The following is a 19,365-nucleotide window of genomic DNA, read 5'->3' as shown; positions in this document are numbered from 1 at the left end:
ATAACTATTGCATTTTTTAATAGCAATCATAGAAGAAATATATTAAATGTTTGAAGTGGACAGAGTACATTACAAAGTAGTATATAAAGTAGAATCCTAATTCCAATTTGAAAAATACATACACTATGTCTATAGTGTATTTGCTTCTTTATGTATTCTACATTTTCTTTGGTGAGCATGTTTTACTATTATCAGAAAATAATTTTTTAATCTTTACTTCGTTTATTATAAAAGCTGCACTTTAGCAAAACTAAAGGAGTTAACACCAAATAAACCATAATACTTTTAGTAAACTTTATTGTAAAGAAAAAAAATACACCATTATTTTATAATGATTTTTCTCACCCACAAGAACATGGGTGGCAACTAGTAACATTTTTATAAAAATATTTTATTTAGGACTTTAATTAAGACAATATGTACATTCACATTTTGTCTTCTGAATGTTTAATGGGGAAAACTTTTCCCCAGGAAACCCATGGTCTCTTGGGTCAATTGACCCATAAAAAATTCCATTAACATTCTGCCAATCTGGAGAAGATCTGTTTTCTTTGATCTGCCGTCATGTGTTCACAAGCTTCTAAAATGTTTGCTAAAATTAAGGTCTGCTGAATGGTTTTTGCCTTAACCCATATTCTTCCATTCATTCCAAATACTATCTCCAGTGGGTAGAGTTTTCCCACTTCCTGTAGGATTTCACAGTCTGGAGCCAGGAGCCTGGTGAAGAAATGGAAAAACTAAATTTAATCAAGTGGTAGAGTGTGACCTGACTCTCCTTAAAAGAAGATTCCTAGTTTCTGGACAATTCTCCACAGTTACTCAAAAACCCACCAACATCATCCAAGAACAAGGCACATGACATTTGCTGCCCCCTTTCATCCAAGCACAGTTAGCCGTATACCACAGGTCACAACAGTGGTTATATCCTCTACAAAGAAATCAAACTCCCTGTGTCACCAACTTTATAAAAAATGTATAAAGTTCTTCCCCTATACTGTCAGCACCTTTTTTCTAGGCTTTAGAATCCTAGCTTTTTTATTATCTACGGTGCTAAAAGAACAGTTTAAGCTTATTTTCCTGTTAAGTTATTCCCTCGTATTAAATTCAGTACTTGGAGAGAAGCATTGACTTTCAAACCACAAGGGTGCTGCTTGGTTAATAAAATGCTTCTCTGTCTTGAACGAATTGTCCAAATCTGCAGAATAAGTAACAAAGAGAGGCATGCAACACTGAGCTCTAAGGCTCTAGGAGTAAAGTTCTTTAATAGGGCACAGCTTTGGGTAGATAAAGGTCTCAACACCTAACAATCTGCCTCTGGGAACCATTAAATCTACCAGGACAGAATAGCATGAGCCTTATGTGAATGTATACATAAAATTTTAGAGCACACCGGCCTACCTGCATTTGACCCCCATTACCAGAAAAATCTGGTCATTTTGTACAATTGTAAATTGCATCTGTATTCAAATGACTCAGAAGGAGGAAATGCCAGTTTTCATACTTGGATTGAGTATATCAGCTATAAGGAACAGCGCACTTTCTGGGAGAGAAGCCCAGACTCCATACATATCAACACAAAAACTACACCACCAGATACATATGAATTTAATGTATTCACACGAAGAGAGAATGGGACTAAATGCATGAGTTTATAACTGTGCTGAAAATGGATACTGAATTTTAACTTTGAGGACATTCAGACATTGTTACAAAGAATCCAAACCCTAAAGATGAGTCAGCTTTCCAAGAAAGTATAATTATAAAAGACAGGCGAGCCAGAAGGCATTAGGACTCACTTTCTAATTAAGCCCAAAGTCACTTTAAAAAGAAGACCATCCTGTCCAATCACACCCATTCCACTGGCTCGTCCACAGCTGTCAATACAGACCATCTCTGGTTCCATATCTTTATTAGCAACCACAAATTGGCCATAGATGAGATCTCCAACCTAAAATGATAATTTAAAAACAGTTCATTTCCTCTCAGCAAATCATCCCCCCCCCCTTTTTCTTAAGATTTTATTTATTTGGGGCGCCTGGGTGGCTCAGTCATTAAGCGTCTGCCTTCGGCTCAGGTCATGATCCCAGGGTCCTGGGATCGAGCCCCGCATCAGGCTCCCCGCTCCGCGGGAAGCCTGCTTCTCCCTCTCCCACTCCCCCTGCTTGTGTTCCCTCTCTTGCTGTATCTCTGTCAAAATAAATAAATAAAATCTTAAAAAAAAAAAGATTTTATTTATTTGAGAGAGATAGAGTGCATAAGCAGAGGGGAGAGGCAGAGGGAGAAGGAGAGGGAGAAGCAGACTCCCGACTGAGCAGGGAGCCCACCTGAGCTGAAGGCAGCTGCTTAACTGAACCACCCAGGTGCCCCTCAGCAAATCATTCTATAGGTGCTGCTATGGTTCTTTCTCACAGGCAGCAATGCCAGCCATCTATACTTCTGTGGCTAATGGACCAACTATCCTCCAGAATACCCATAGTCACTCTGGAGTTGTCTTTAAAAAGGCAACGTTAGGGCGCTTGGGTGGCTCAGTTGGTTGAGCGACTGTCTTCAGCTCAGGTCATTATCTCAGAGTCCTGGGATCGAGCCCCGCGTTGGGCTCCCTGCTTGGCGGGAAGCCTGCTTCTCCCTCTCCCACTCCCCCTGCTTGTGTTCCCTCTCTCGCTGTGTCTCTCTCTGTCAAATAAATAAAATCTTAAAAAAAAAAAAAGGCAACGTTTAAGGGATGCCTGGGTGGTTCAGTAGGTTAAGCATCTGCCTTTGTTTGGCTCAGGTCATGATCACAGGGTCCTGGGATCAAGTCCCACATTGGGCTCCTTGCTCAGCAGGGCGCCTGCTTCTCCCTCTGCCTGTCGCTCTTTCTGCTTGTGCTCGCTCGCGCTCCCTCTCTCTCTGACAAATAAAATCTTAAAAAAAAAAAAAGGGCAACATTAAGATGTGTACCCTCCTCAGACTGGCAGCTATCTCAAGACAACATCCTCTAGGGTTACACCATCCGATATAGTAACCATTACCCACACGTAGTTATTTAAACTTACATTTAAATTAATTAAAGTTAGATATTTAAAAATCAGTTCCTCAATTACATTAGCCACATTTCAAGTGCTCAACAGCTACATGTGGCTAGTGGCTACCATACTAGTCAGTGCGGATGTAAAACACTAGCATCATCACAGAAAGTTTTAGTAGACAGCACTATCCTAGGGAATTACAGAAGATTGGAAACCCTTGGCATGCAAATTATTCAAAGCAAAATGAATAATGGTAATTCACTGATACTTCATGCAAGACTTACTTAAAAACCTCAGATGGGGTGCCAGTGGCTCAATCAGTTAAACATCCAACTCTTGATTTTGGTTCAAGTTACAACCTCAGGGTTGTGAGATCAAGCCCCACATTAGACTCTGCCCTCAGTGTGGGGTTTGCTTGAGATTTTCTCTCTCCCCACTCTCTCTCTCTCAAATAAATAAATCTTAAAAAAAAAAAGAACAAAAACCTCAGAGTTGAACTTCAAAATTATGAAACAAAGGGAACAGAGGAGAGAACTTGTTCTGTTGTGTATCTGCTATTCCTCGATGACTAGCAACTAAAGAGAAACAAAAACCTTCTCTGCACTTCAGAAGCATTTGGTCTTGGAGGGCAGTGGGGATGTACATATAAATAACAAAGTTCATTTAAGACTTTGTAGGTGCTAAAGTTATAACAAAGGTGCCTGTAGATAAGGGATGGTTTTACAGAGGTGGTGGTGTTTAGCCTGGGTCTCAAAAAATAAGCATCTGTTCCACAGGCTAAGGAGATAGAGCAATCCAGAGGGGACAGCATGAACAAAGGTACTTATGAATTCAGTGGTGCTATTAAATAGTTTGGGGTGGGGGGGGCTCAAGCATGGCTACATAGAAGATACAGATTAAGGGAAAATTTTAGAAAATAAAAACAATTAAAAAAAAAAAAAAAAAAAGAAACCTTTTTTTTTTTGAGAAAGGGAAGTGTGTGAGGCTGTCAGCTCTCAAAAAGCCCAGATGGAAGAACAAAAGTGTACAGGCAGGAATGTTAATGAAGAGGTCACTGACCGAGTCTGATCAAAAAGTAGCTAACGTCTGGGGGCGCCTGGGTGGCTCAGTCGGTTAAGCAGCTGCCTTCGGTTCAGGTCATGATCTCAGGGTCCTAGGACGGAGCCCTGCAGCTGGCTTCCTGCTCAGCAGGAAGTCTGCTTCTCCCTCTCCCTCTGCTGCTCTCTCTGCTCGTGCTCTCTCTCTCTCAAATAAATAAAATCTTTAAAAAAAAAAAAAGTAGCTAAGATCTTAACTTGCAAAATGGAGCTATATATGGGTGAATAAGCAGAACATCAGAGATAGAAACAAACAGGATCAGTAAAGATTAAGCAACTAAACACAAATGAAATGTTAGTGAGAAGGGGCAAAGAAACCACCAAATTTCTAGGTGGACAAAGTGTGGCTATGCTACCTGAAAAGCCCAAACTGAAAACTTGAGGTAACAAGACTGCTCCTCTGTCAGCTCCAAGAAGAGATTGTTGGGAAACAGTGACGTGACTGAAGTTGTGAGATGCCAGGCCCAGGACTTAACAATCAGGCTGCATGGCTGGCTGATAGAGCAATTTGCACTACTTACCCCTCCTACCTCCCCAAGCCTATGGCTTACTTCCTTGTCCAGTGGATACGGACATAACAAAAGATATAACCTTTCAACTCAGTAGAGATGAAACCACCCCCAATACAGCAAATGTAAAGTAAGTATGTAACTCTGGTCCCAGAGCTGGAGCACTGGAAGGAACTCCTGGAGCCTGAAGCAATTACACAGATGCTCAGAGATTACCCCACAGAACTGGGAAAATAGGTCACACTTAGGAGCCAATTCAGGTAGGCTTCTGGATATTTCAGTGTTTCTGGATATTTTTATACTTATTTTTTTTTTAAGATTTTATTTATTTATTTGACAGAGAGAGACAGAGAGAAAGGGAACACAGGCAGGGGCAGTGGAAGAGGGAGAAGCAGGCTTCCCGCCAAGCAGGGAGCCCCATGCAGGGCTTGATCCCAGGACCCCAGGATGATGACCTGAGCCAAAGGCAGACGCTTAATGACTGAGCCACCCAGGTGCCCCATACTTTTATTTTTGAAACCAAAGGCTCCCATCATTACCTGCACATTTGGTCTGTTTCTTTTAGTTGCACCTTCAAATGCCAAGTAAGACAAAGATGCTGGCTCACTCCCTCCAACATCAACTTTGAATATATCTCCAGATTTAGCTGTCACTATGCCGATCACATGGTCTCCTTTCACTGGGACATACTACAAAAGAAAACAGAATAAAGGAACAGCCATAAACGAAAAAATCCTTTCCAAGGTATCTTGGAAGATATCTTCACCAAGTCTTTATTGGTTACTTTACTGTCATTAGAGTTATTTAGAAAATATTTTGAAATTCAAGTTTACAAATTAATACAAATCAACAACAAACTGATGTTACTCTCAGTAAAAGAAAAACAATCACATCATAAACTCTCTTTACAGCTTCTAATACTCTGTTCATTTCAGCCAGTATCCCGTATGTCTTGTATCCTTATTAGGAAGTCCCTAGAGCTTCTACTGGCATATTAAGTCCAGTGGTACAGGGGATCCTATAACCAAGGAAGGCTATTTCACTGTTAGACAGTTTTTCCCATATTCAAGTCCTTACTTATTCTAAGAGAAATTTAACTCCCTGGAACATCCACTCATTGAGCCTGGATTTCTGCCCTCTGGGACTCCAAAAGACAAGCCTGGTGCTCCCTGGCCTTTGAGATTTTGAAGGAATGACCATGTCTTACAATCCTTAAATTCTTAGACGCCAAGATTTCCAGTCTCCTTTCTCTCCTGGTCGCCCTTCTCAGGCCACGTTTCATTTGTTCAGTGTTCCAAAGGGGATGCAGAGGTGGGCACATGACTACGGTGGCTCTAGACTAGCACTAACAGAGAAGAGATCCGGGGTCCACCCCTGCTTCTTCCCAGAGCGAGGGAAGTACCACCTCTCCGGAGTCCCAACTCACCCGTTTTTGCTGTGAATCCACCCAGTACACGCCACCGCCGCTGCCGCCGCCGGGCTCCTTGTGACGGAGGCGGCCGCACTTGGTGACCAGCAGGCGGTCGCCATAGCGCCGCAAGCCCGGGCCGCACACAACGCGCCCCCGGGAGCGCGTCCCCGCATTCAGGCGCAGCGGTCGCTCTCCAGCACTTCCTGGGCCTTCAGCGTCCTCCTGCTCGGGCAGCAGCAGTTCCTCACCCGGGAGCACCACCTGATCTAGCACATTGCGCGCCGCCCGTGCCCTATCTCCTGCAAGGGATTCGGCCACAACACTCACCGCCTCAGCCATATCGGGAGCCACCAAACGCAATTTTTAGCTTCCGCTTCCGGCTCCGCGTCCAATCGCCAGCCTGCTCAAGGCTTTCCGTTTCCGGTAGTAGCGGTCTATTGGAATTGAACCTATGTCCGTGAAACCTGATCTCTGTGCGCTGGGGTCCTGCCGCGGTGGCTGTGATAACTCGCCCGTCACCCATCTTGCGGTCTTTCTGCAGAACAGTACGAGGAACACGGCTTAAATCGATGGCAGATCCCTTACTTCCGCCGTTTCGGGTTGCACCGCAGGATACTAACACGCTCCCACGTATGGTTCCGTGGGAACCTTGAGGACTGAGCAGAGGGACTTCGGGATTGATCCTTTCCTTCCAATTCCGCCCTCAGAAGGAAAAGTATTTTCCTTTTTCAAAATAAAACCTTTTTTGGTGGTTGCTAGAGAAGATATCTATTCACATTGTGGAAAACAGAATACAAAGAAAATAAACCAAAGGTATTAGTCTTGCCCCGCATTTGTCTCCTGCGAGGCTGTGAGCTCGTTCTCACTTTGTAACCCAGGGTCTAGCACCTAAATAGATAGTACCTGATGAATGAGTGCATATTAACATTTTGGTGTGTCCAGGATAGGTGTCCCAAAGAATGTGATACCAGAGTGAACCTTTAAGATTTTTTTAGTCTTAGGACAGCTGGGTGGCTCAGTTGGTTAAGCATTTGCCTTCGGCTCAGGTCATGATCCCAGTGTCCTGGGATCGAGTCCCGCATCGGACTCCTTGCTCAGCAAGGAGCCTGCTTTTCCCTCTGCTTGTGCTCTCTCTCTGTCTGAAATAAAGAGAAAATCTTTAAAAACAAAACAAAAAAAATTTAACTCTTTTTCAAATTACAAACGATCTACATGCTGATTTATATACAGATATTAAGAGTCCATGTAGGGCGCCTGGGTGGCTCAGTCATTGAGCGTCTGCCTTCGGCTCAGGTCATGATCCCGGGGTCCTGGGATCGAGTCCCACATCGGGCTCCCTGCTCGGCGGGAAGCCTGCCTCTCCCTCTCCCACTCCCCCTGCTTGTGTTCCTGCTCTTGCTGTCTCTGTCTCTGTCAAATAAATAAATAAAATCTTAAAAAAAAAAAGTCTATGTAAGTATTGTGTCTTTATTCAAATAAAGAATTTAAATGTAAATGCTTACAATTATCACTTACAAGTGAGTCTCCTTGCTACCAATGTTTTTAATCACACATAATCATGGCAAGTAAAACTAACGAGAGCTTTAAAGAGTATAAGAATAGCAGATGTAAGGAACAGCCATTATGCCTAGTAGTGAGTTAGCACATCTGAGGAAGGCTCTTCCTGCTGTCCAGGACTGGTTGAGACCTTGTTGGAGAGGACATGGTCTTGGTTCATTAAATAGTAAGAAGTCACTGGGAACCTGTGCCAGTGGAACTTGCTTAGAAATCCACCCTCCAGGGGCGCCTGGGTGGCTCAGTTGGTTAAATGTGCGGCTCAGGTCATGATCTTGGGGTCCTGAGATCAGCCCCAAGTCAGGCTCTGCGCTCAGCAGAGAGTCTGTTTCCTCCCCCGCCCCTCCCCCCGCTCCTGTGCATCCACTCTTGCTCGCTCTCTCTCTCTCTCTCAAATAAAATCTTGAAAAGAAATCCACCCTCCAGAACTTGCTGACAATGCTAGGGTTCTGGGGAAAGCTATTCCTGGGGGAGTGTCTCCTGGAAGGCTCTGTTACAAAACTGCCTGATACGGTGCTCAGGAAAACTGCTGGCTGCTGGGTGCCTCTGGCCACCGAGAGAAGCCGGAGCAGATGGTGGAGAAGCTGCCATGCTGCAGGAGTATACCAGAATGAACACTGGAACCAGTAAGCACAACCTATTCCTCCTGAAATGCTTCTTCAGGGCCTTATACCTACAAAACTTGTCTTTGTGTTAGATAGCAAAGAAAACATTTTTTAAAGGCCCAGATTGATTTTCTCAGAGCAGTAAGGGTGAGTTTAGAGCATTGTGGCAGTACACTGATAACTGGCTCATGGTCTCGTGAAGTTGTGAGATCAACAGACTTGTCAGTAACAGCAGTAAGCCAGATGGCTTCATTGACAAATTCTACCAAACATTTAAAGAATACCCATTCTTCACAAATTCCTTCCAAAAAAAAGAAGGAACACATACCAACTCATTCTATATGAGGCCAGGGTTACCCTGGTATCAAAACCAAAGATACCACTGGAAAAGGAAACTACAGATTAATATCCCTTACGAATATAAACACAAAATCCTCAACAAAATAGGAGCAAACTGAATCCAGCATTATATTAAAGGAATTATACATCATGACCAAATGGAATTTATCCTAGGAATGTAAACATTTGAAATCAATTAGCATACCCTACCAAAGGTGAAAACCACATTATCATCTGAATAGATACAGAAAAAGTATTTTAAAAGTTCAACACACTGTCATGATGAAAACACTCAATAAAGTAGGATTAGAAAGGAACCTCAACCTAATGAAGGGCATCTACAAAAACCCACAGCTAACGTCATACTTAGTGGTGAAAGACAGAAAGCTTTCTCTGTAAGATCAGGACGAAGACAAGGATGTCTGCTCTCTTCACTTCTATTCAACATTGTACTGGAGGCACTATCTGAAACAGTTGAGCAAGAAAAACAAAAAAAGGTATCCAGACTGGCAAGGAAGAAGTAAAACTGTTTCTGTTTGCAGGTGATATGATCTGGTATGTAGAAAACTCTAAGGAATCCATTAAAAAAAGCTGTTAGAACTAACAAATGAGTTGAGCAAGGTTGCTACATTCAAGAACAATATACAAAAATCAACTGCCTTTCTGTATACTTGGAAAACTGAAATTAGGACAGCAATTCCATTTACAGTAGCATCAAGGAGAATAAAACATTTGGGAATAAATTTAACAAAAATACTAAACTTAAACTCTGGAAATTACAAAACATTGAAATAAATTAAATATCTTAATAATTGGGAAGTTACCTCATATTCATGGGTCAGAAGATTTAATATTGTTAAGATAATATTCCCCAAGTTAATGTACAGATTCAAAGTAATCCCTGTCAAAATCCCCACTATCTTCATTGCAGAAATTAACAAACTGATTTTAAAATTAATATGGAAATTCAAGAGATCCAGAATAGCAAAAACAAACAGACAAAAACTTGAGAATCAGAACAAAGCTGGAGAACTTCCACTTCTGATTTTAAATCCTATTACAAGGCATTTTAAATCCTACTACAAGGCTTTCAGGAATCAAGACAGTACTGGCACAAGGATAGACATAGATCAAGGAAAAAATTCGGAACATAGAAGTAAACCCTCACATTTGTGAGCAACTGATTTTTGTTATGGGTGGTGAGACAATTCAGTGAGGAAAGAAAAATATTTCAACAAATGGTGTTGGACCAGTTGGATACTCACATACAAAATGATGAGTAAACTCTTAGAAAAAAACATGTTTTTGTGACCTTCGATTTGGCAGTGGTTTCTTAGATATGTTACCACCAAAAGCACAAACACCCAAAGGAAAAACAAATTGGACTTTATCAAAATTAGAAACTTTTGTGCTTCAAAGGCATTATTAAGAAAGTGAACACGGGCACCTGGGTGGTGTAGTTGGTTAAGCATCCAACTCTTGGTTTCGGCTCAGGTCATGATCGGGGAGTCCTGGGATAGAGCTCTGCGTTGGGCTGCGGGAGAAGTCTGCTTGTAATTGCCTCTCCCGCTGCCTCCCCCACGTTTCTTACCCCCCACCAAAATAAATAAATACTTTTTAAAAAATGAACAGAGAACCCACTGAATGGGAGAAAATACTTGAAAATAATGTATCTGATAAGGGACATGTATCTAGAATATATAAACAACATCTACAGCTCAATAATAGACAAGTGACCCATTTTAAAAATGGGCAAAGGATCCAAATTGACATTTTTTTTAAGATTATTTATTTCACAAAGACAGCAAGAGAGGGAACACAAGCTGGGGGAGTGGGAGAGGGAGAAGCAGACTTCCTGCTGGCTTCCCGCTGAGCAAGAAGCCTGATGTGGGGCTCGATCCTAGGATGCTGGGATCATGACCTGAGCCCAAGGCAGACGCTTAATGACTGAGCCACCCAGGTGCCTCTCAAATTGACATTTCTGCAGAGAATATAAATGAATGGCCAATAAGCACATGAAAAGGTGCTTAATGTTATTAGTCCAGGAAATGCAAACTAAAACCACAGTGATAACAGTATTTTGCCCCCACTAGGATGGCTATAATCAAAAAGATAATAACAGGTGTTGGTGGTGATGTAGAGAAATTAGAACCCTCATATATTGCTGGTGGGAGTGTCAAATGATGCAGGCACTTCGGAAAAGTTTGACAGCTCCTCAAAATGTTAAACATAGAGGTACCATATAACATGACAATTCCACTCCTAAGGATGTACCCAAAAGAACTGAAAGCCTGTGTCTCCACAAAACTTTCATTTCTTCTGAGTGACACCAAGTCACCTATAAATATAGCCAAAAAGCACAATGTAAATGACCATCAGCTGATAAATGGGTAAACAAAATGTGGCATATCTATATAATGGGATATTATTCAATCCCTAAAAAAGAACAAAAGGTATCGATAAGTGCTACAACATGGTTGAACCTAGAAAACAGGATGCTAACAAAGAAACCAGATATAAAAGGCCACATATTGTATGATTCAGTTTATATGAAATATCCAGAATAGATAAATCTATAGAGACACAAAGTTACCAGGGGCTGGGAGAGGGGAGAATGAAAGTTACTGTCTAATGAGTACAGTTTCAGTTTGGGAAGATAAAAAGTGTTCTGGATGGATGGGGGTGGCAGTTGCACAGTGTACTCAGTGTACTTAATGCCACTGAACTGTACACCTAAAAATGGTTAAAATGGTAGATTTTGTGTTTACCACAATAAAAGGAATGTTTCCACAGAAAAAGTAGAGGGATATATGAAGTAAATATGACAAAATCTAGTAATTGTTGAATCTGGATGATGGGCATAGGGTTGGTTTTTTAATTCTCTCTTGTTTGATATTTTTCACAATTAAAAAAATAGTGTGGAGATAGGCGAAATAGATACATTCTTGGTGACTGTTCAGCATGGTGAAGCAAATAATGAAAAAAGTTATTACAAAACAAAAAATAAACACAGCTTTGACCGTGCCTTTCTCCTGCCTAAACTCTCCAGGGGGCATCATGTCACCTACAAGAAAAAAACCAAGACTTTCTGTGACACCTGGCCTCAGCTCACCCTGCCACCCTCATCCTGCTTCTCTTTGACTTTCGTTTCTTCTGAGTGACACCAAGTCACCTATAAATTTTTCACATATGTGCCCTGATCTGTGCCCATCCTTCAAGCCATGTATGCCCTCTGCTTGAAATTCTTAATTTAACAAACCAATCTCCTTCTCCCTTCTTAACTTCACCTTCAAAACTGGGCTGGATCACTAGCTCCTCCAGGGAATATCTTCTGATCCTGGTTTGGAGATAACTGTCCCTTGTCTGTGTTTCCATAGCTCACTATCCATAATCTACCATAGCAGGAAATATGAGATCGAAACTACCAAATTTATATACATGCACACACACATACCTAGAATGTAGTATATCAAAAGGCATTGCATGAAAGTCTGTGAAGGAGTTTCTGTACCAGAAAGAGCTCTTAACTTAAACTTGCTAAATATTTCTTCAGCTTTATATTTTATGTCACATGTTCCTTCAGGGATTACTTAACATACTTTTTTTTAAAGATTTTATTTATTTATTTGAGAGAGAGAGAATGAGAGATAGAGAGCACGAGAGGGAAGAGGGTCAGAGGGAGAAGCAGACTCCCCGCTGAGCAGGGAGCCCGATGCGGGACTCGATCCCAGGACTCCAGGATCATGACCTGAGCCGAAGGCAGTCGCTCAACCAACTGAGCCACCCAGGCGCCCTACATAACATACTTTTATCTCTAGACTAAAAACAGTATGTTTGAGGAAAAACAGTAATATGAACCCCCCCAACAATTCACTTCTAATTTTCATCTAAATAATGTAGATAAATGGTTCTAAAAGTCTACAAGTCTTTTTAAAAAAAATTTTTTTTTGAGTGTAGTTGACACACAATGTTATGTTGGTTTCAGATGTACAACACAGTGATTCCCAAGCTTATAGCTGTTTTTCAAAAAGCCTTGTGGAGATAAAAGTCTACAAGGCTTTTTGAAAAACAGCTCTGGTTGCCAGGGCCTGGGGGAGGAGGAAAGTAGGAATAACTGTTTAATGGGTACAGAGTTTCAGATGGGAAGGTGAAAAAAGTTTCTCTAGTTCCTATCCAGAAGCAACCACCCTCACCTGCAGTTCATTTTGTCAGAAAATAACTAGGCATTGTTTTGGGGGTGGAGGTGGGGATAGCAGCCTGGCCATTGGGTTAGGGGGTCAAGAGGTGTACAGACTTGAGCTGTTTACCTGCTATCAGCCTTTTACCGCGGATAGTGTCTGTCCCTTCAAAAGCTGAGCCTTCCCGGGAGTCTGTGGAGCACACAGGCTCACCTGTCTTCAGAAGTCCACCTGAAGGTATTTCAGGTGGAAACGTATCTCCTCTCTACTAGATACCACTTCTCTTTCCATTTTCTGTCTTACAAACATTTGTTGAAAACATTCATCTGCTGTTGTCTGCTCTTCTGTTCTTATTGTACAGTGGATTTATACCTTTTTAAAAAACTCCTTTACTGTCCGAGTGTATGACCAGTTCACCATTGCATGGGCCATTTGTCTTTTTATTAACAGAAGTCTGCTAGCACGGCATTTGTTGTTGTTCAAGCTGAGAAACTCAAAATCTCCTGTACACCTGGGTCAGACTCTAGGCATTCCTTGGTTGTCAGAGCCTTTGAATGGCTATGAAAAGGCATAGAGGTTAGCTCTTCTTCCATGCTTGTGAAACTTTCCCCAAATCTCTCTCTAAAACCAAATGTGATATTTCAGCTCCCCATCCTGCCAGTTACATGCAGCACTTTAAAAACTGCTTTAATGAGGTGTCATTTAGGTGCTATAAATTTCACCCACTTTAAATGTACAATTCCGTGATTTTTAGTAGATTTATGAGTTGTGCAACTATCACCAAAATTCAGTTTACAACATTTCAGTCACCCTAGAAAGGTCATTCATGCCCATTTGTTGTCAGTTCCCATTCCTACTCTAGCCCCATGGGCTAATCTACTTTGTCTCTCTAGTGTGCCATTTATGGACATTTCATGTGGATGGAATCATACAATATACAGATTTTTTTGTGTCTGGCTTCTTTCATTCAACATGATGTTTTTGAGTTCCGTCTATGTTTGTAGCATGTATTAGTAAATCATTTCTTTTTGTTTCTGAATAGTATTCTGTTGTATGGATACACCACATTTTGTTTATCCACTTACAAGTTGATGGCTATCTGGGTTGTTTTCACTTTTCAGCTATTATGAATAATGCTGGGGCACCTGGGTGGCTCAGTTGTTAAGCATCTGCCTTTGGCTCAGGTCATGATCCCAGAGTCCTGAGATCGAGCCCCACATCAGGCTCCCTGCTATACGGGAAGCCTGCTTCTCCCTCTCCCATTCCCTCTGCTCGCTTTGCCTCTCTCTGCCAAATAAATAAATAAAATCTTAAAAAAAAATGCAGTTAACATTTGCATACAAGTCTTTCTGTGGATGTATGTGTTCATTTTTCTTGGATAGGGTACCTAGGAGTGGAATTACTGGGCATTTCCCTAATGACTAATGATGTTGAGTATCTTTTTATATGCTTAACGGACTTTGTATATCTTATTTGATGAAATATCTATTTCAGATCTTTTGCCCATTTTTAAATTGTGTTGCCTGTCTTGTTGAGTTATAAGATACTCTCAAATATATTCTAGATAGGGGCACCTGGGTGGCTCACTCCGTTAAGCTTCCGGCTCTTGGTTTCGGCTCAGGTCATGATTTTGGAGTCATGAGATCAAGCCCCGTGTCAGATTCCACACTCACATGGAGTTCTGCTTGAGATTGTCTCCTTCTCCCTCTGTCTCTCTCCCCACTCCCTGCACAGGCTCTTTCAAGTAAATAAATAATAAATAAAATCTTTAAAAACATATATATATATGTTTTCTGGATATAAACCCTCTATCAGATACATGATTTACAAATTTTTTTCTCCCACTCTGTGGCTTGTTTTTCATTTTTGTAACAGTATCTTTTGAAGGATGTTTTTAATTTTGATGACATCAAAATTTTTACTAATTTTTTCTTTTTGGATTGTGCTGTACTATGAAGACTGGGAGTGGAACCCAGTCTCTATATTTTATTTTTTTTCTAGTCTCTATATTTTATAATCATGAAGTTTCTGATTTTTTACAAAACCAAGTTTTAAACTATAGTTAGCCAATAAAAAGAACTGTCATTTATTCACTCACCTAAGAATGTCAAGTACTGTGCCATGTTCATACTTCAGATGCTGTTATAGTTGGCTTTTTTTTTTTAAGATTTTATTTTATTTGACAGAGAGAGACACAGCGAAAGAGGGAACACAAGCAGGGGGAGTAGGGGAGGGAGAAGCAGGTTTCCTGCGGAGCGGGGAGCCGGATGCGGGGCTCCATCCCAGGCTCCTGCGATCATGACCTGAGCCTGAGCCGAAGGCAGCCACTTAACGACTGAGCCACCCAGGCGCCCCTCTCATAGTTGGCTTTTTAAGCTAACATTTGTAAGCTGACAGCTTGCAGACTTACGTGTGTATATTTGTTCCACAGGTTTTTAAAAAATAATTTAAGTGTAGCTTTTAATTTTTTATTATGGATGATTCCAAACACATAAAAGTTGGCAGATTCCTATAATGAACTTCCACGTAGCCAGTATACAGCCTCTGTGGCCCCCAGTGCTGCCACATGTACACCCATGGGAAAAACAATTGAGTTAACACTCAATAATCAGATTTCAGGGCGCCTGGGTGGCTCAGTTGGTTAAGCGACTGCCTTCGGCTCAGGTCATGATCCTGGAGTTCCGGGATCGAGTCCCGCATCGGGCTCCCTGCTCGGCGGGGAGTCTGCTTCTCCCGCTGACCCTCTTCCCTCTCGTGCTATCTCTCACTCTCTCTCTCAAATAAATAAATAAAATCTTTAAAAAAAATAATCAGATTTCACTTGAAAATTTCATTTCTGATGAGTTAATCCAGAACCTCCAGTATGGGTTCAAAGATTGGCAAGAATAATATCACCTTTGGGTTGCTTTTATTTCGGTTTACTATCAAACCAGAAAATAAGCCATGGAGAGTGCCCAGAATCAAGGATACACCTGCCTTTCCACCGTCTCAGAGGTGTCTGACGTTCAGGGATGAGTGCGAGAGCTTAGTGCCCTTATATAACTGAAAGGTGGCAGAGTGGCTGTCTTTTCTCAAAGTCCACCCACAGTCACATGAAACACCGCCTTTACTGTGCCAGGTACATCGTCCTATTTCTTGCTGCTTCATTAGGCTAATAGCAGGCCTCATTCTGAACTTCTACATTCATCTTCTTTTGAAAGAGCAAATGGCATTACTGAGCTGGCTTTCCCTCATGGTAGCAGAACCTGGCTGCCCCAGTGGAGAGAGGTAAATGGTGATATTAAGTTAAGGTTCCAAGACAATGCCTACAAAACTCCTACCAGTAAGCTCGGTGTGGTACTTTACTCAAAGGGAAGTTGTTCTTTTTAATAGTATTCTGGTTATTCAAAGGTTCACAATGAAAATATAAGGGTTAAGGGGGAAAGAAGGACTAGACCTGAGACTGTAGAGTGACTTGGAGTTTAAGGGTTTTATTTATTTTTTTATTAACTTTTAATGTATTATTTGTTTCAGGGGTTACAGTTCTGTGATTCATCGGGGGGGTTATTTTTTTAAATTTATTTTAAAGATTATTTATTTGAGAGAGAGAATGCACGTGCATGGGTAGGGGGAACAGAGGGCGAGGGAGGAGGTAGGCATCTCAAGCAGACTCGGGCTCCATGCGGGGCTTGATCTCATGACCCTGAGATCATCATCTGAGCCAAAACCAAGAGTCAGATGCTTAACCAACTGAGCCACCCAGGCACCCACTTAGGGATTTGAAAAAAGTAGTTGCCATCTTTGCTAGTGAGCTCTATACATGTAGCGCAGCACATGGTTATGATTGTGGACTCTGGAGCTAGACTGCCTAGATTTGAATCCCATCTCTACCACTTACAGGCTCTGTGACTTATCTTTTCTGTAGCTGTGTTTTCTCATCTCTAAAATGGGGATAATAACATACCAACGTAACTTGAGTTTTGAGTTAATATAAAGCAGCCAGGGGGCACCTGGGCGGGGGGGTGCTAAGTCGGTTAAGCGTCTCCCTTCAGCTCAGGTCATGATCTCAGCGTCCTGGGATCAAACCCTGAGTCAGGCTCCCTGTTCAGCGGGGAGTTTGCTTCTCCAGCTCCCCCCACCCCACCCCCGTTATGCTCTCATGCTCTCTCTCTCTCTCTCTCTCTCTGTCTGTCTCTCTCAAATAAATAAATAAAACCTTTGGGCATATGTATATGCAGCCAGAAAAATACTAGGCATGTATACTAAGTATTATTTGAGTGTTTGCTTTTTATTTTATTTTTTGTTAAGTTTATATGGTAGGACCATTTCACTCCTGACTACATTGTTTTCTTTGAGTTATAGAAGGCTCCCTGACTGAAATGACACATTTACTTTCTTGGTGGTTATCTCTGATTCTTCTTGTCAATGCTCTATCTCAAGTATTGGGAAACCAAGCAATCATGCCACATGGAAACTGACACTGAGCGTTAATTCTGGTACTTCAAGGGACCTCTGCAGCAGGATCCTGAGAACTCTGCCATGATGAACAAGTCTCAGCTGCTCTTTGTCTTTCTCTTTTTGTCTGTCTGCATCTCTTCCTACCACCAACTTTTTTCCTTACCCTCCACCCTGAATTTTTTCTCTCCCTCATAACTGCTTACTCATGGTCTCTCTCTCACTGGTATGCTCATGACCATCATGACTCCAGTGGCCTTGCCTTACTCATACTTTTCAGCCCAAACTCTCATTGCCAGCTAACTCACTTCTGATTTCTCAGTTCAGCTTCCAAAGAGTATGAATCCATGTGGATAGAGCTTTTTGGCCTGGGAGCCTCATGGGATCAGTGGCCCAATCCTAGTTAGTGGGTAGGGGAAGCTGAAATTAAAAAGCTACAAAGTTTGACAGCCTTTACTTTCCCCTTCAGTAGGATATACCGAGCTGAGGTGTCAGATGTGAAGGTCAGGCATGTGGGCTGCTCCAGTAGATAGGGCCCATCCAGGGTTCCTAGAGGATGCGAGGGGAGGTGTCCAAATCTTTTCTGTGGGTCTAGTATTGAATATGTAAGCAAATGTCAATTGATAGATTTGCAAGCATACCCCAATATACTTTCATTGCACCCTTATTTTAAACCTGTAACATCTTATTTAATATATAGTATATACTAAGAGCAAGGCTCTATTTTAAGAGCTTTATATGTATTAACTCATTAAATCCTCATAACAGCTCTGTGAATTTGATATTATTATTATCCATACTTTATAGGTGAAGCTGAGGGACCTGCCTCTTCTCACATATTTGCTAAGTCAGGGTTTGGATCCAGGCTGTCTGATTACACTATTTTTCATAGGTGACCTGACCACACTGAGCTTTCAGAAAAGTACCCCTCTTAGAACTTTGTGTGGTAAAAGGTATGAAGGGGCTGCCCATTCAAATTTATGTTTGTTTCCTGTTCTTCATTTAGAATATTGTTAGTTTTTGACATTTTTTAGTTAGACTTTTCTTTCAAGAGACAGGACTACAGAGTAGGAAGAACATAGACTTTGGAATCAGACAGTTCTGGACTTGAATCCAGGCTCAAACATTTATCCAACCTATTGCAAATAATGTTACCTGGGCCACCATGCCCTCATATTGCCTACCTATGTCAGACACCACTAATTAATTACAGGGTTGTTTCGTACTGAGCCCAGAATCCTTTTCATGATTGCTCAAGACAGGGGATTTATAATCAGTGGGAGTTGTGCCAGGAGGTGAAACCTATTTGCCATCTCTTTCCTTTAGGCCCAGGTACATAGACTAGCCATTCAAGCCAGGCCTTCAGTAGCCCACCCAAACTTGTCTCTCTCTCCTTTCAGTCTCGTCTTCACCCTGTGACAAATAGCTTTTGGGAAAAGTTGCCTGTGGTGATCCTGAACTTGCGCCTTTATGGGACTCAGCAGGAAGAGAAGTCCAAACCCATCAGCCGTTACCCTACTCCCTACAAGAAGGACCTGCCTTTTGACATTGTAGAGCTCATGGAGGAGGTGGAAAAGAAGGTGAGCCCCTCCCCTCAGGCATGGAGTCCGCTCGCGCAGACTCTGTCAGCTGCGGTGGAATCCCTGGCACTGGTCGCTCTAGTCTGCCCAAGTTTTCCTGTGGGCAGACCCTTCCTTTGGGGTCCACTTGTACCCCAGTCAGAAGGACATGCTTTTTCCTCTTAGGCACAGGCTCTTATGTTCTGGGACTCTTTGTCACTCAGTCTTCTACCCACTTGTGAGGCTTGTTTATATTTCCCTTTAGCCCTGTAATATGGTATGGAGACAGAACCACTGAGATACATGCTAGCTGCTTCAACAAGAGTGAGAGGTACCTTGCTTCTTCCTATAATTACATGTTGAAAAATAAGAAAAATTAAGTGAGCAGAAAATTCAAAAATAGTAAAAATTATCTGATTCCACCCAGGTCAGCCACTATTAGCATTTTGATGTGTTTTCTTCCTTATTTTCTTTGTGTACATATACATGTAACTTTTTTTTAAGTTTATTTACTTATTTAAATAAGCTCTACACCCAGTGTGGGGCTTGAACTTACAGCCCTGAGATCAGGAGTCACACACTCTTCCGGCTGAGCCAGCCAGGTGCCCCTATACATGTAACTTTTTTTAATGAAATCATGTTATCATGGGCATTTTCCAGTCAAAGCATCA

The 19,365-nt window shown here is 41.8% G+C and overlaps 1 protein-coding gene across 1 annotated transcript; it reads right to left on the bottom strand.

The window, feature by feature from the left end:
- Positions 1 to 280: 280 nt before the first annotated feature.
- On the bottom strand, positions 281 to 6,371 carry EXOSC3 (exosome component 3). The gene is made up of 4 exons (XM_025888661.2): positions 6,041 to 6,371; positions 5,154 to 5,303; positions 1,797 to 1,948; positions 281 to 717 (listed from the first exon to the last, which is right to left on the bottom strand). Exons 1-4 carry the CDS (start codon positions 6,362 to 6,364, stop codon positions 516 to 518), a joined length of 828 nt encoding a protein of 275 aa, XP_025744446.1. The 5' UTR covers positions 6,365 to 6,371; the 3' UTR covers positions 281 to 515.
- Positions 6,372 to 19,365: the final 12,994 nt, after the last annotated feature.

The sequence above is a fragment of the Callorhinus ursinus genome, unplaced genomic scaffold, assembly GCF_003265705.2.
Source record: "Callorhinus ursinus isolate GAN/ISIS: 27379988/994484 unplaced genomic scaffold, GSC_fseal_2.0 scaffold24, whole genome shotgun sequence".
Taxonomy (NCBI): domain Eukaryota; kingdom Metazoa; phylum Chordata; class Mammalia; order Carnivora; family Otariidae; genus Callorhinus; species Callorhinus ursinus.
The sequence above is the reverse complement of the archived record's forward strand: the minus strand, read 5'-3'. Positions and strand labels throughout refer to the sequence as shown.

Coding starts and splice junctions, on each gene's coding strand:
- EXOSC3 (XM_025888661.2), bottom strand. CDS start 6,364: ATGGCTGAGGCGGTGAGTGTTGTGGCCGAATCCCTTGCAGGAGATAGG. Junction 1,949..5,153: donor GAAACAGACCAAATGTGCAG/GTAATGATGGGA, acceptor TTATCATTTTAG/GTTGGAGATCTCATCTATGG. Junction 718..1,796: donor ACTTTGGGCTTAATTAGAAA/GTGAGTCCTAAT, acceptor TTTCTTCACCAG/GCTCCTGGCTCCAGACTGTG.